Raw genomic sequence first — 16065 nt, forward strand, 5'->3', positions numbered from 1 at the left:
AACCTGTGAGCATGAGCACAGAAAGTCTTTACTTATATTGAGGTTTTCTTTTAATTCCTTTCAGCAATGTTTTATAGTTCATAGCATTACAAGTCTTTCACCCTCTTACTTAAACATACTTGTATTTTATTCTCTTTGGTAATATTAAAAATGGAATTGTTTTCTTAATTTCCCTTTTGATTTGTTCATTGCTAGTCCATAGAAATGCCTCTGGATTTTTTTATGTTAATCTTGTATTTTACAGTTTTGCTAAATTCATTTATTAGTTCTAATAGATTTAATTTTAGAGGTTTTTTTTGTTTTTTTTTTTAACATGTGAGATCAATGTTATCTATAAGTAGTTTTTACAGTTTGAATGCCTTTTTTTTTTTTTTTGCCAGTGACCCTAACTGGATTTCAGAACAGTGCTGCATAACCATGGTAAAAATGAACATCCTTTTCTTGATCCTGATCTCAAGAGAAAACTGTCAGTCAGTTTTTCATCATTAAATATGCTGTTAGCCATGTGTGCTCATCTTTGTCCTTTAACATGTTATGGAAGTTCCTTTCTATTCCTACTCATTGAGTACTTTTATCTTCAAAATGCATTGGATTTTGTCAAATGCCTTTTCTGCCCAGTTGCCCAGCCCAGCCCTTTATTTAAAATAAATAAATAAAAATTTGTAGTTGGATAGCATGCCTTTATTTAATTTATTTATTTTTATGTGGTGCTGAGGATCAAACCTAGTACCAGGCAAGCGCTGAGTTTCTTTTTCCATGGAGTAGTCTAGTTGGACTGGAATACTCTGACATGTGGATCTCCATCTTCTCTATGACTTGTTCTTGTGTGTGACTTGGCCTGGCAGGGTATCCCTCGATCCTGTTGGCCCCAGCATCCCCCTTGAGAATGAGTAAGTTGTAATGTCCCCTTCCTTGCCTCCTGCACCTGCAGTATTAGGGGTAGCAACATCTGTACTGGTCCTAAGTGTGAGTAAAGAGGAGAGTGATCTATATGTACTGTGTGTGTCAGTGTATGGACTTGGGCACAAGGTCACCAGGATTCATGGCAACGTCCCCTGCGCCTGTGGGGCCGCTGCACTGCAGCCGCTCTCAGGACTGCTGGCTGAGTGGGTTCTGCGGGAGCTGCCGACACTTGCACCTCCTGCCATCCACACAGGTTTCTGCAGTGATGAGTAGCTCGTGGCTGAGTTCTGAACAAAAAGAACTGGTACTTCCTCAGCACGACTACAGCTGCTGCTCTGAAGAATGTGCTGATACTAACAGTGCACAAGAACATATTTTGTGATTTTTACCAAAGGCGATGTTTCTCGGGCTAGTCTCAGATAATTATAAATAGCTTTGGCACCAGTGTGAATGTTGGCAGGACGTTCAAAAGTTGTGCTTAGTGCAAGACAGGTCTTCCTTCCTCAGGTATGTCCAGTGCATTACGGGTGGACTGCTTGGAAGTGCCAGTGGAGACCCTTTCTTGTCTGAGTGAAGCGCTGTCCTGTGAGCCCCTGTGTCAGCGCATGCAGGTTTAGGGTTGTTAGGAAGGCTGCCGTGGGGAGCAGGCTGGGTAAGTGCTGAGTGCTGTCATTCCAGCTATTTCCACAAACTGTGCTCTTCAGCTTTTTGGCCATTGTCCTGATTGACATTTTTCTCATCCATATGGTAATGGTTTGGTCTGGGTCAGGAGTGAGCAGACTTTGGCCCACAGGCCAAACCCAGCCTGATGCAATTTCTGTAAGTAAAATTTTCTTGGAACTTAGCTGTACTGGTTCACTAGCAGCTTGTGCACTGCATGAGCAGAGACCATGTAGTCTGCAAGGTGGAATCCATAGGCCCTTTCCTGCAGAAGCTGTCTGACCCTGGTCTAGGTGATACATACAAGTGGCAACACCTTCAGTTTCGGGTTTGATGTCAACTGTAAGCCTGGGCTCTTGTGTCTGAAACTAGAGCCAGAGTCCTGCCACCTCTACTGAGGCTTCCTGAATAGGGCCCCTAGCCTGACAAGACATAGCATAATGTGGCGGGGTCTGGGTCCCCCAAGACCTGGCTCTTGGTAGACCCAAGAGGAGCTCAAGAGGCAGCACTTGTCGCTGTTGCCCTGCACACACCCAGGCCCATTCTTGCCCAAACAGAAGCTATCAGTTAAAACCAGAGTTTGGGATGAAACTAGATTCTTCACTTCTGCTAGGGTGGGTGGGGTCTGCATAAGCTGAGGGCCTCTGTAGCTGAGAAATGGGTTGCAGTTCTTAAATGGTGGGCTCTGCCCTCCAGTGTTACAGCAGACCTCAGCAGCTCACCACCAATTTCTTTATGAGTTCTTGTCTCACATATTTGAAGAATGAAATCCACTGATGAGGATGAGTGCAGATAAGAGTAGGATTTATTCAAGTCTGAGTAGAAACAGAACTTCCAAAGAGTGAGAGGGGACCCTAAAGTAGTTGCTGCTTGCATGTGCTAGTCAAGGGGTTTATATAGCACTTGGGTCAACGTAATTAGTCCAAATTAATGTTATTCAGTGTTTGGAAAAGTATCAATGCTACTGGTTAGCCCTGCAATCCCATTCGGGTCTGACCCACTTCTGTTTTCCCTGCCACTCATGGGGAAGAGGAAGGTCAAGGTCGGCAAACCATGAATGCACAGGCTTTCTGGGCTGTGGTGCTATGTGGTGCAGGTGTCTGCACTGTGCCTGGGCTGGGGCACCACAAGATGACAGGTCATCATGTCCTGGCTTGCTGTGCTCTGATGTGGCGGTCTCTGCAGGGCCACAACCCATGCTTTCCACCTGTGCTCCTGCTTACCTGGGCCACCATTCTGCAGCTCCACCATTGCTTTATTACCAGTTTTTGGTGGAGATTAATGAGCAGGCTAAATGACTTGGTGGCTAGGGGGGGCCATAGCAGAGGGATACCTTTGCTTCATCCCGGTTTATGAAACAGGTGCCCAGGGGAGACAAGGGACCCTGCTAACGGCCCCTCCCTGCAGCGTGGTCAGAATCCACAGAATAGGCCACGATTATGAGGCTACCCACCCCCAGTTACATCTGTCCACGCTGGAGGCAGAGAGGCAAGGTGGTGAACTGGCTCCAGGAGCCCATCATCCCCCAGACACAGCTCGAGGAGTTTCCTCATGGTATTCTGCTGCTGGGAAGCAGCATAGGAGGCACGCCATGTGCAACTCCATGGGCCACCCGAGTGTATCCATGCTGCAGCCTTCGTGGTAGTGTGTGTGCTGTTAGGTTCTGCCCATGCTGGGAATGTGTGTGTTTCGTGTTTACTTATGTTTTGGCAAACAACATATGAACTTGGTGCAAAGTGAAGAGAGGGGAGAAACAGGAATAAGTGGTCTTCTGCCAGCCCCTGTCCTCCAGGGTGTTTGGCAGATAGGTTCGTTTGCTGGCCTCTTCAACTTGCTGTCTGACTTCTTCCATAAGCAGCCCTGTGATAAGGCTCTTGGGCCCGTTTTAGGGAATAGACAAAGCAGAAGCCCAGAAAGTTCTCTGTAATTTGCATCTGGGTGAATGGTGGGCCAGGTCTCCATTTCTCCGTGACTTCACTTTTTCTGTCATTTTCAGAACAGCCTGTCTAGGCTCGCTGAGCTCTCCCTGGGGACAGGCATGTTCCTTCAGCGGGTCCTGAAGACCTGTATCCTGTGTGGCTGCTGGCAGGGACATAGTGGTGGGTGAGGAGCCCTAGTGGTGGAGCACATGGGTGCCTGGTTTCAAAGGCTGGTCAGCCTCCCTCTCCCCTGCCAGCCAACCTGGGTCAACTCCTGCTCCTGAGTCAGAGCTTTCAGCACGACATAGCCCCTGGTGTAGTCCCCAAGGTGCTTGAGCCCAACTTACTGAGGGACTTGCTGCTACCACATTGGTCACTGCCCCAGGGCTGCAATTACCAGCTCTTTTCCACGGGCCCGTGATTCATTTGGACCAGGCACTGTTGGGAATCATGCCTCTTAATCTAGAAGAGCCTGTCAGAGAAAGGAATATCAATTTGTATATTAGCCTCAGAGATTGCAGTTGGGCAGCACAAGCCCTCTCTTTAGGAGATTAAATTTGAGTGGAACAGGAGACATTCAGGGTAATGTGCACAAATTGCTCTTTGGCCATGGCAGGCAGTGAGCCCCTGCCCCTGTGCCCTGCCTACTGTGTCCATGCTCACCTGGTGGCCTGTGCTCAGGCCCAGCCTGTTAAAAACCTAAGAATATCGCTTCTTTGGGGTCTTTGGCAGGGAGGAGAGCTTCAGTGTGGGGCTGTTTGGTTCTAAGGCATTTGGCAGAGTCTCTCAGAAGGCACAATCCAATTAGTCCTTGTGTTCACTGTTCTTTTAAACCGACTCTAAACACAAGTTTTTCTCAGTGAAGTATGAAATAGGTAGTTGCAGCCTGCAATATTAATGCATTTTCAATTTTTTCTGTCCTTCGTTTTGGCCAAGTAATAGCAGCGTGGATTAGCTTGGTGTGTCTGAAAGAAAGCTGGTAATGGATGCTCTCTTGGTGTAGGCTGGCCTTCAGAGTGAGGGCAGGTCCCCTGGGACCTGAGAAGCCTCATGTGCAATGTACTGGGGCCCAGAGAGGAAGAAAGACAGGCCGTGGCCACACTCAGCGTCTATGAGTTTGACTGTATGAGTGTGAGAGCTCTAGACAGTGAGTGTAAGAGCGTGTGTTGGATGGGGGAAGAAGGCCTGGGTCGCCATATGGGGCAGGGCAGGTTCATCTGTTGTCTATCCCCTGCTCGAGCCTGTGCCCTGACCCAGGGCCTGTAGTCTAGGGTTTCCCACTTGGCATTGAAACCTCGAAGACAGATGGTCTCATCCACAGGTGGCGAGTGGGGTGCAATCTGTGAGAGCGACCCCAAGGACCTTGTGTTTACCCTGCACCCACCTGCCCAGGTGTGAGAATCCAGCTGGCTTGGTTATAGCCTCTTCTGGGCCTGCCCTGTGGAGCCCCCAGATTGTTGCTGAACCTTAGTGATAAAAGGACAAGGAGGAGGATACGGGGCATCTCAGGGCTTCCTTAGCGTGGCCCTGGCTGCACAGCCAGCAAAGCCCCATGGCCGATGGCAGGTAGTTAACGCTGAGAGCTGTTTGCTGGGTCACTGGGAACCCTCCTCAGGTCTCATCTCAGTATCTTTCCACATATTGCCTCCCTTTTAAAAACTGGTAGGTTTAGATGGTTTCTTAAATGGGGTGGCTAGTGTGTTGAGTCTAGGTCCTCTCTTCCAGTGCTGGCTCAACTCCCTGCATGTGTACTCTGTCTGGCAGAAGCGACAACGGGAGCTAGACAGTGTGTCTGGGCATCAGGCTCCTGGGAGGAGCTGGTGTCCCAGTTCACCCTGAGGCTGGACGGAGGAGTGGGCTGCAGCTGCAAACCTGAGCCCTGGGTGTATCTTGATGGCCACTGTCTCGCACCGCGGGACTGGAGGAGGGTGATAGAGTTGTGAGCCAGCATGGCGGCGTGGGCAGGGCGGGCCTGTGGGTGTGTGAGGAGATGGATTGCCTGACAGGGCTGGGGAGGTTTTCTGGTATAGGCTCAGAGGGAAGAGAATTGGCCCAGTGAGAAGAACAGAGCTGAGCGTGTGTTAGTTATGAGTCTAAGTTACAGATTAAAATTAAAGGGCTCCATGTTGGTGTTGAACATAAATCACTCCATTTCCGGAAATCATTCAAAAGTAAGAAGAATGAAAACCAAAACAACAAAATAAGAACAGAGCTAAGTCCACACCCTAAGCAGAGACAGGTGGCCCCGAGTAGAGGAACACGTAGCAGCATGTAGGTATGGGCACAGGGAGCCGCCAGGGCACGGCGCGCAGGAAAAGAGCTTAAGAGGCTAAATGACGCTCACCTTGCTGGACAAGACCTCATGAGAGGCAAGAACAGGCCTTGGTGAAGTGGGTCCCTTGGCCCTGTGTGGCTCCCAAGATAGCAGGGAGCTGTGTGAGGGGCCCCTGCACCCTGTGCCTGAGCAGAGAAGAGTAGTGGTCGCTCTGATGAGAGTTCACAGCTTCCCCTTCTTGCTGGAGACAAGTAGTGGCTCTTGATTGAATTCACAACACAATCAACAGGTTGGATTAAAGAAAAGAAAATGGCCCCAGCCCCTCTCCAGTGTGACCTCATGCTAAACTGGATGTGATAAAAGTCATCTTGCATGATGAGCAGTGAAAATCTGGATGCCCATTTATGAGACAGAAGGAGAGAAGCAGGAAAAGTCACAGAAAAAGAAGTAGACTTCGAACATGTGATTGTATGTACACATTTTGCCAAGAAGTAAAAGCTCATGATCCAGTAGAGTGTGAGTGCCCCCAAAGCCAGAGGAGAAGGCCATGGACCTGAGGGCCTTGAACAGGAGAGGGGCAGGAAGGCAGGAAAGAGGACAGACTGGAGGTGCACAGGAAGGTAGTACCCCCGGGAAACCCGCCACAAGAGCTGCACGGAGTTAAGAGAATAGTAGCAGTGTACCTGTTACACGTTATGGTGTCAAAGGGCTTGGATATTTAGTAGAAAGTATTGAGATAGGAGAGGAAGGGAGAAATGGGTTTCTTATCATTAGTAGCTGAAATTGAAGACATACCCTAAGGAGAGCATTGAGTTGTTGAAGTGTGTTTAACTGGGTGTTAGTGGTTTCCAGAGGAACAAAACCTGTCGATTCATTTGTCTGCCTGGAGAGACTAGTGGTTTGATTGGTTATGAGGGATTGGCTCATGTGATACGGAAGCTAGGAAGTCCTGTAGTCGGCATCTAAAAACTAGAGACTTAGAAAAACTAGTGGTGGAACTCAATCCAGGTTTGAAGGCCTGGTCCACGAGGCTGAGATGTCCCAGCTTAAACTGGGAGGCAGAAAAAGAGAGCCTCACCTTTTCTTGGTTCTGTTCGGCCTTTGGGGGGTTGGATGCTGATGCTCATGTCAGTGTCAGGGAGGACAGTCTTCTGAGTCCACTGATTCCAATGCTGATCCACCCCGTGGCCTCAGAGACACACTAGGATGTGAGGTTTCACCTGGGCACATCTGGCTCAGTCATGAAATTAACAGTGACAGACACCACAGAGGTGAACAAGAGATGGGCCAGACAGACACTGCACAGGACATGTGATGAGCACAGCCTAACACGGGGCGGTATAGGCACAGTACCAGAGAGCCTCTGCTATAAGAGCAACCAGTAAGAAAAATACAAACTGTTCTGAGTATCAAAACTTAACACATAAAACAGTAAATAAGATTAGAATGCCACGGAGGGATACAGTTTTTATAAGACAGGAAGTACAAGAACATACACAGAAATAGACACACATATATCAAAATATAGGTGGGTTAAACTCTTCTATTAAAAGGAAAAGACTTCCTGATGAATTACAAAGCAAAACCAAGAGGCTGAAACATGTGGGTTGTGGGGCCATCTGTTAGTCCTAAACACAGAAGCAGGGGTTGTCGTTTTGGTCATGTTCAAGTCTAAATTCCAGCCATAAAGCAGTGTAGAATACAGGATGGATATCAGTGTGCCAGAGAACAGCGCCACTGTTCAGGAAACTGACATGTGCAGAGGGGCAGGGAGAGACGGTTGAGGATGTGAGCAGCAAGTGAGTTTACCTTCTTGTCTGTGACATAGCAAGTTGTATTGTGAGTCCCCAGTCCCCAGAGTTAGAGGACACATTCTTTAAAGAGTGTTCGTAGAAAATGTCCATAGATTAATCACACATTGGGTAATAAAGAGAAGCTTTATAAACTTTATAAACCTTTGTAAATTCAAATAAAACCTCTTCTAATGGTGATGTGACGAAATTTGAAGTCACAAACAAAACTAGAAAAAGAAAAGGCTCCTATTGCTTGGAAATTCAAAAACAAAACAAAGACAAACAGAACAAAACATTCTGTCTTAATTCTTGGTTCAAAGAAGAAATGCAATTCAAAAGTGCGTAAAATCTAGAAAACAATTGTATTGAAAGCAGTCCTCATCAGAGCCAGTGGAAACATCTAAATTCATGGTTTAAATATTTATACCATGGGACAAGAAATCATGAATATACATGGACTAACCTCCAGCTGCAGAAGTCAGAGATGCAGTAAAAGAAAACCCCAGTAAGACAAAAGTTAGGAATCTAATGGTCAAAGCAGTGGTTAACAGCAGAGCAAGAAGTAGTAGAAATAATAAGAGTCCAGGTGCCTGTTACTTGAAATGAAGCCAATAAAATAGATGAATTATTCACAACTCGAGTAAAATGTAATAGCATCACCACCCAAAATAAGAAGCAGGACTAATTATGTTCAAGCTTCTGGCTGGGGAAGGCTTAGAAAGCTTCCGGTGCTGAGGACTCTATGTGGCCAGGTGGGGCCCCCACACCCTACACAGAATATTCCCAGCTTGCACCCATGGCTTAGACCTCTCTGCATATGTCAAACCTCTATAGTAAGGTAAGTGACAAGTAAAAAATAACCCTAAAAAGAATATGGTTTCTACATGACTTCTGTGGAAAGAATTATGAACCATATTGCAAGTCCTTTTAAATAAACACAAACATCTGGAATAGATAATATTTTCCTAGAAAGTTTCTCATCAATTCTGAACCCAGAAAAGAAAATTCTAAACAGGCCACTTATTAAAGAGCAAAGTTGGCACGAAATAGCTCCGGTTGTCTTGCTGCCCTCTCCCAACAAAGAGAAATGGAAGATGCATCAGGCGGAGCCAGTTTCAGGGAAACTTCTACCAGATTCTCAGGATAGGCACCTGCAAGGTATATGGACGGCCCGAGTATAGAGGAAGGGGGAGGGCTCTTTGGTAGTGAGCAACTGTGTCGGTAACAACTGTGGTTTGCACAAGGCCTTGCACAAGTGCACACCTCACAGAGGAGACATGTTAGTGCATGTTAGTGTCAGCATGCTAGGAGTGAATGTCATTGGCAAGTTGAAATACATTGTCTTGGTCCATCGGTAGCTGCTATCACAGAACACCAGAGGACAATAATTTATAATAAACAGTTATTTCTGCCACCTACGTTTCTGGAGGCTGAGAAATCCAAGGTCAAGGGACCACATCTGGCAAGGATGAGAAGGGTAAGGGCACCTGAGAGCTGCACTGAGGAGTGGCCAGACTTTGTTAGCAGACAGCCTCTGAGCTGCAGCTGCGGCACAGTTTCGGGCTCCTTCTAGGCTGCTCCTTGGAATCCTGGGGCCTCCTTAGCTAGCCCATGTCTGGGTGGAGAGAGGAGGTTAGCTCTGAGTGCATGTCCTCTGGCTCCTGAGGTCCCTGGCCAGTGGCTGGCCATTGACAGTACCCATTCTCAAGCCTGAAATTACTGGGACTCCTCATATCCACCACTCCCTAACCCTCCCACCCTGATGTGTCCAAGTGTTATTACAGTTCACTTTCCTCCTGGAGGAGGCCTTCAGCTTCTGTATTCTATAGAGGAATCTGAAGTAGCAAAAGAAAGAAAATACTGTGACTGTTCATTCAAAGCAGTGGCAAATTTAGAATATGTTCTTTCCAGTTACTGTGTCCCTTTTTGCCCCAGAGATTTTGGTGTCTCTCCACATTATTCCCAGAATGACTGTGACTCCATGGCTAATCTGCAGACAGAAGTGTTAAGGAAGGGAAAGGGTGATTTTTGCAAGAGGTAGCATGCTGGTGGCCTTGCAGATTCAGGCTGCTGGGATTCCCAGGAAAACAGCCCCCCGTCCTATGTTCCCTAGCAGGAGGAGGGGATTGGGTCTGGGGAACCTTTGAATGGTGCTTTTGGGACCTCTGGGGCCAGGCAAGGTTCTAGGCTCTGTGCTGTCTGTAGGCCTGCAGAGCCCCCTGCACCTGCTGACCCTTGGCCCTGTGTTTTCTCGCAGCTGGAGATGGAGCTGAAGATGCTGAAGTCCCAGCCGGGCTCTGCTGAGTCGAGCTTCCCGTTCTGCAGAGAGGAGGTGGACACACTCAGGTACGCTGTGCTGGGGCTGGGGCTGCTGGCAGTGGGAGTCTACTAGAACCCCTTCCTCCACTGCCTCCTGGATGGCATTTTGTTCCTCAATCACATTCCATCCGCTTGGGTTCCTCTGCAGGGACACTCATCTCCACTGGGCTGGACCTTTTCCAGTATCCTTTTCTTGACCAGCACTGGCAGACAGCTGGGCCTTGCAGCCTCCCCCATGTTCAGGAGCTCGCAGACACTCTTGTCGGGCATCTGGTAGGACCTGCCTTTGCTGCCAGCAAGGTAAAGCAACAGGCCCATCTTCTTGGCTTGTGCAACTCTAGAGGCAGCAAGGAATTTATGAGCAGTGGAATACTGGGAGGTGCAGATGAGGAGAACTGCTTACAGAAGCAGTAGCCCGACCAGATGTGCTTTCTGTTGTCAGCTGGGCACCTTTGTCTATTATTCAGGACGCGCTCACTCGCCCTGAGCTACTGTTTTCCTAGATGCGCTTCCTGCACCTCCGCCATCCAGCACCCCTCACTTCTCTGTAAGCAGAGACCGTGGGCTGAGATTGTTCCCAGATCTTATTTCCTTTCTCCCCAAGACATGTCAGGGTCCTAAAGGAGATCCAGATGTGTGGGTGGGGTGCTGAGCAGCCCCTCCTGACTGTCCCCTGATGCACACTTCAGCCCTACCATTCAGTTTCTAGTCGAAGTGGCAAGTTTCCAGTTCTGGCATCTCTCATGGGAGACAGCAACTGTGGATGCAGAGTGAGTGTGGCTGAGTGGCCGTGCCTGGGGAGCCTCCCTTCTGCCCTAAGTGTATGCCATGGACCAAGTGTCTGGCATCCAGGGCTTCTCACCCAGGGAGCTGTTTCTGGTGAGTGAAATGAGAACAGACCTGGGAACCAGGACAGCCCCAGTGAATACCAGGTGGCCCTTGGTGAGGCCACTGGTGCTGGAGTTTTAATGGCCCTCCCTGGGTTGTGCAGCCAAGGCCCAGCAGACTGGGACAAACCCTGGTACCCAGGGCTAAAGTGGCCTCAGCTGTTTCTCCCCTGTGGGTTCCGTTTTCTCGTGGGTAGTGTATGGATGACCCCAGCTTTGCAGGGTTGTTGAGTAAAAGCAAGAAAATATGTGCACTGCCTCTGGTCCAACCAGGCCCAGAAGTGTTGAGCCAAAAACAGTTATGGTCCCTTCCAGGTTTGAGGTTTCCTCCCTCATTTCTGAAGCATTTCTAATATATGGACGGAGGCCTTATAAATAGCACTTTGGAGACCTGCCAGATCCCAGGCTGTTTGTTTTGCGCTCGTTCCATCATTCACTCGGTAGACACCGCGTGTGCGCCGTGGGCACCGTCAGGGCTCAGCACTGAGGATGATGGAGTGGTGAGCAAGACGCACACTCTCCGTCTTCATCAGTTTTGTGGTTTAATGGGGACTTGGGGGGACATTATTCACAGGCAATCCTGGCTCTGTAATTATGGATGGAGAGGAATGTGGTGGTGCTGTGAGAGCAGGTGTCTGGGGGCAGGGGGCTCCCCTGGGAAATACGTTTGTGTGTGGCCATGGGTTAACCATAGGATGGCAGGGGAGCTGGAGGCCAGGCCTGGGCCCCAGTGAGGGTTTGGTCTTTATTCTCTGAACAATGGGAAGCCATTATGTGTTTGAAAGTAGAAGAGCAACATGATTGAATTTGCAGCAGCCAGCACCACTGGCCTCCAGGGTGGGCAGCTCTCCCCAGCTGAGTGCCAGGCAGCATCTGCTGTGGGACACCCTTCCAAGCTGAAGTGACTGTTCCCAGCCAGAGGAGGGCCGAGCATATCTCCTATACATATACCCCTCAGCTCATGGAGCAGCCCTATCTGTGGTGAAGAGCTCATAACACAGAGGTGTGAGTGGTGGTGGTGGTGTGTGTGTGGGGGGGGGGTGTTCAATGCAAGAGGCATTTGAATGAGACTGGGAGGCCCCAAAAGATGGCTAGCAGCTTAGGAGTGCATGCCGCCAAGGGCCACAAAGGCAGGAGAGCTCAGCTGGTGTCTGCCATGAGAGGAACAAGGGCCAGGAGCTGGCCGTGGAGGAGGCATCCAGAGAGTGCTGGGCTGATGGAGGCCCCAGGTCAGCTCTCATGGAGGAGGCACCAAGTGCTCAGGAATCAGCATAGTTGGCCCCTCACCTGACAGAGTCCTTAATGCCATGCAAGACAGGTATGTCCTGTGGTTGTCCCCCCCCCCCCTTCCACCCCGTGTCCCTGGGAATCCTGTTATCAGGTGATGCAGTGAAGGGATTGGATTTGGGTGTTGGCAGGTGTGCCTCAGGGTGTTAGCCAAGGGGGCAGAGGACAGTCTGCCCCAAGGGCCTGAGGCTGTCAACATGGGCCAGCACTGTGTTACTCAGCTCTCCTGTCACAGACTGGCATCCTGTCTTCTGCCAGGACTCTGGCTGCCCACAGCTCTCATGCTGCGGCTGACAGGAGCATGGCCAGGCGTGGGTGGGGCTTGTGTGGGCTGGAACGCTTTGGGTTTATTTTTTTAACTTCAAGAAAGAGCTTTATTGTTGACATCTTTTGCTCAACGATCAAAGCTTCTTGTCCCCATTGTCTCACTTGGAAAACGCAGCTGTGGAAAGAAGCAGCTTCGTGGCTGGCCGCTGGGAGCTGGTCGGCATGTGTCGAGAGGCTTTGGTGGAGTTTTGCACCACAGTTCTGCAGCAGCACTTCTGACTTCCAGCCAAGGAGCAGCTGAGGGTGGAGATGGCTGTCACACAGGTACCTGCATCTGGGTGGCTGCTCCACACTTGGGTCCTGTGTGACAGGCAACCCCAGGTGAGCAGGGGCTCTGCGTAGTGCACTCAGCCAGGGAGACAGTGTAAAACCAGGACTCACAGAGCCCAGGTGGCTCCTCTGGCTTCTCAGGGACAGATTCCTGTGCAGGTGGGGGAGTCCTGCTTGGCCAGGGTGCTGACCCGCCTCTCCTTCCACAGACCTGTCTCTCTCTTAAGGTCTGTTTCTTCTACTGGGTGGGCTAGCATCTCTGGCGCTCCCTGCCTCTGCCCAACCCTGCAATGGCACCCCCTGTACCTTCTCACTTTCCTCCCACGACCCCAGCCATCCAGGCTCAGGGCAGGCACATGGGTTGTGCCTCAAGTGTCCCATAGCATCACAGGTAGGCTTGGTGTTCTTGAGATAGCCATATTTGTAGCTCACTTTTGTCCTGAACGAGGAGCATATTGTTGTAGTGAGTTTTCTTCAGACAACATCAGGCAGCCCTCTGGCTGGGAAGTAGTGACAGAGGGGCTGGGGCCAGCTGAACGAGCAGTGTCTCTAGACACCAGAAGCATCTGCCCCAGCTCCCCCGGGGGAGACACCAGTGCTGTCAAGGCCAGAGGGCTCGTCATTGTTTCCCTGCAGCCGCAGAAGAGAGGGGAGACTTAGATGACCCCCTTTGAACAAGGGTCTGTTTCTCCTTTTGATTCTCACTTCTGAGGTTGAAGTGCTTTTCCTTCAGTCCTCTGAAAGTTTCTGAGGAGTGGTTTTTGAAGTGGTTGGTTCAGAGAAAGACAGTGGACACGAGGGCCCTGCTGCTGTCAGCCAGCCTTTCCCCGTGACCACAGTCGGCCAGCTGGTCACAGGAGAGCTAGTGGGGGAACGAGGGGGACAGCACTGCCAACCTGGGTACTGGGAGTTCATATGTGTGTGCATTCACCTAGGTTACATTTGCTACACACAAGAGAGTAGACATACTTACCTGTTTTGTGTAAGTGACACACATCCCTCACACCACATCATCTCAGCACAGAAAACGGAAGTGTCAGTACAGATTTAAGTAGCAACAGCTGAGGCCCTTTCAAGTGGAACAAATCTGGATTCGTTATTTTCTGCTGTCAAATAGCAGCTCTGGCAAATCCTAAATGTCTGTGGATTTAGCAACTGGGTAGACTTTCAGTGATTCCAGAGGCTCGTGTGTCTGTGCCAATGCCTGTTAGTCACACTCCGGAGCCTCTCCGTCACGGCCACGCTTACTGCCTGCCAGGTCCCACGGATGTGCTGGCTAGGCCCCAGTCCACGTGGGCAACCCCAGGCTTTGGGGGCTGAGGGAGCCCTGCCTGCTGGTGCTGGAGATGTCGGAGGATAGTGTGGTACTCTGCAGTACCCACTGGTACCCTGGAGCCCTGGCTGCACATTTAGGAGTGAGGTTGCAAGCACCTGGCTAGAAACCTGGGATTTGTCCCCGTGGCTTTGCTAGGAGATCCCAGCTGGGGTCTTTCACTTGGTGCCCTCAGAATTATTATTCTTTGGTTTCTTCTCAGCCTGGCATATCTTTGGAGACTTGGGCCTGGCAGATATCAGCCTGTTACCAGCTCCTGGGAGGTGGGTGGGGGATGGTGCTGGAAGCTCAGCATCATGGTGGAACTTTAATGTCCCATTGACCTGGGGGATGGGGTCATCCTGCTGTACCTTAGCAGAGGACTTATCCCCAAGCCCAGAATCACTGTTCTTTGAAGAGGAGGGGCCTGTGGTACTCGGCAAAGATGTGGCATCACTGGCGTGAGGTGAAGCTAGGATGAGGGGTGCCAGTTTTCAAGAATCTTCAACATCCAGTTCAGTTCCTCGGCAGTCCCCTTTCTTCCCAGGTCCAACTCACACCTGCAGACCTAGACACACACAGCCAGCTGGTGGAGGATGCCTTGCAAGATGGAGGAAGGCAGTCCAGTGGGGACCTCAGGACTGGGGACAGTGAGGTGGTAGTCCCCTGAGTTCCCAGAATACCAGCTGTATGTCCTGGACATGGAACCCTCAAAAGTTTGAATGCACAACCAGCCATAGACATAGACCAAAGTCTCCAAAGACGTTCACTCCCCCAGCCACAGGGGTGCCACCTGATAGCGGGTAACCTTGAATATGCCTTTCTGACTTTGGCTGATGCCAGGGAAAGAATTGTTCTCCACCCCACTGCCCCACAGAGCCCCTGCCCAGTGAGTCTACTTCCTACCCCAGCCTTCACAAGTGCCCCTGCCTGGCAGTGTAGCAGGGCTGAGTAGGTGGGCAGGCTGTGTCCCTGACTAGGATTGTCCTACCTTGGTTGAGTCAGGCTGACCAGGTAGCTGAGCTTCTATCCCCATCTGGCACTGGAGAGACAAAGGTGAAGGGGCTCCTTACTGCCCTCATGAACCATGTCTGATGCTAGCAGGCATCTCTGCCATTAGGATGGGAGGCCTTTTTTCTGCAGGCATCCCACTTTGTCAGGTTGGTATCAGCAGGGCCCATGGCAGCCCTGCACCTGCCCTGTCGCGTGTATACACGCCATTCAACAGAACTTCAAAACACAGGAAGCAGAAGCAGATAGAACTGAGGAGAGAAACAGACACTCAAGCATTTACAGAGGACACCCATGCACTGCTGTCCACAGTTGGTGGGGGGCCAACAGAAAAGCAGCAAAGATCTGGAACTGAATGTCACTGTCAGCTAACAGGTATGGTCAGTGTTTGCAGAGCACTATCCATTCTCTCTTAAAGTCCACTTGGCACATTTACCACAGTGGATTTTATCTTGGGTCACAGAACAAACCTTAGCAAAATTAAAGGAATCATATTCATGTACAGTATGTTCTCTGGCTACATTGAGCTCAAAGTAGAGGTCAATAACAGAAAAACAACAGAAAAATCTCCAAACGATCAGAAATGACACAAAATCTCCAAATGTGCTTCTGAATCCTCCACATGTCAAAGAGGAATTCTCAAGAGAAATATACACAACTGAGTGATAATGAAAATACAAAACTTTGTCAGATACAGTGAAACCAGCACTGAGAAGGAAACTTTCAGAGACATTCACATTAGAGAAGAAAAGAAGACTCTTATTTATGTGCTAATTGTGAGAACCTGAGGGAAGAGCAGAAGCAGCTTAGAATAGGCAGAAAGAAATAATGAAGAGCAGAAAGAAATGAAATTGATAAAAAAAATAGAACGGAGAAAAAATCACTGAACAAAATGCCATTTTAAAAAAAAAATCCATAAAATTGATAAACTGCTAGCAAAACTGACAAGTATTAAGAAGCCACAAGACACACATCATCGGTATCAGGGCTGAAGCAGGGGCTGCCGCTGTGGATCCTGTAGTGTCACAGGGCACGGCAGACGGCTTCATGCTCAGAGACTCATTCACTTGGAAGCAAGAGATCAGTTCTTCAAAAACCTTCA

General features: G+C 49.6%; 1 protein-coding gene across 33 annotated transcripts in view; it reads left to right on the forward strand.

Annotated features, from left to right (window-relative positions):
* LOC120890490 (mitotic spindle assembly checkpoint protein MAD1-like) overlaps positions 1–16065 on the forward strand; it is a 301557-nt gene that overhangs the window by 210468 nt on the left and 75024 nt on the right. For 15 of the 33 annotated variants that reach the window (XM_078028351.1, XM_078028350.1, XM_078028352.1 and 12 more), the window contains exon 13: positions 9808–9896. The exons of 8 other annotated variants lie outside the window; for them this stretch is intronic. In XM_078028351.1, coding sequence (XP_077884477.1) covers positions 9808–9896 — 89 coding nt within the window. Of the gene's footprint in view, positions 1–9807; positions 9897–10017; positions 10052–12450; positions 12635–16065 lie in introns of all 33 variants that reach the window. 10 more of the 33 variants (XM_078028337.1, XM_078028338.1, XM_078028340.1 and 7 more) reach the window with 2 other exon arrangements.

The sequence above is a fragment of the Ictidomys tridecemlineatus genome, chromosome 12, assembly GCF_052094955.1.
Source record: "Ictidomys tridecemlineatus isolate mIctTri1 chromosome 12, mIctTri1.hap1, whole genome shotgun sequence".
Classification (NCBI taxonomy): Eukaryota; Metazoa; Chordata; class Mammalia; order Rodentia; family Sciuridae; genus Ictidomys; species Ictidomys tridecemlineatus.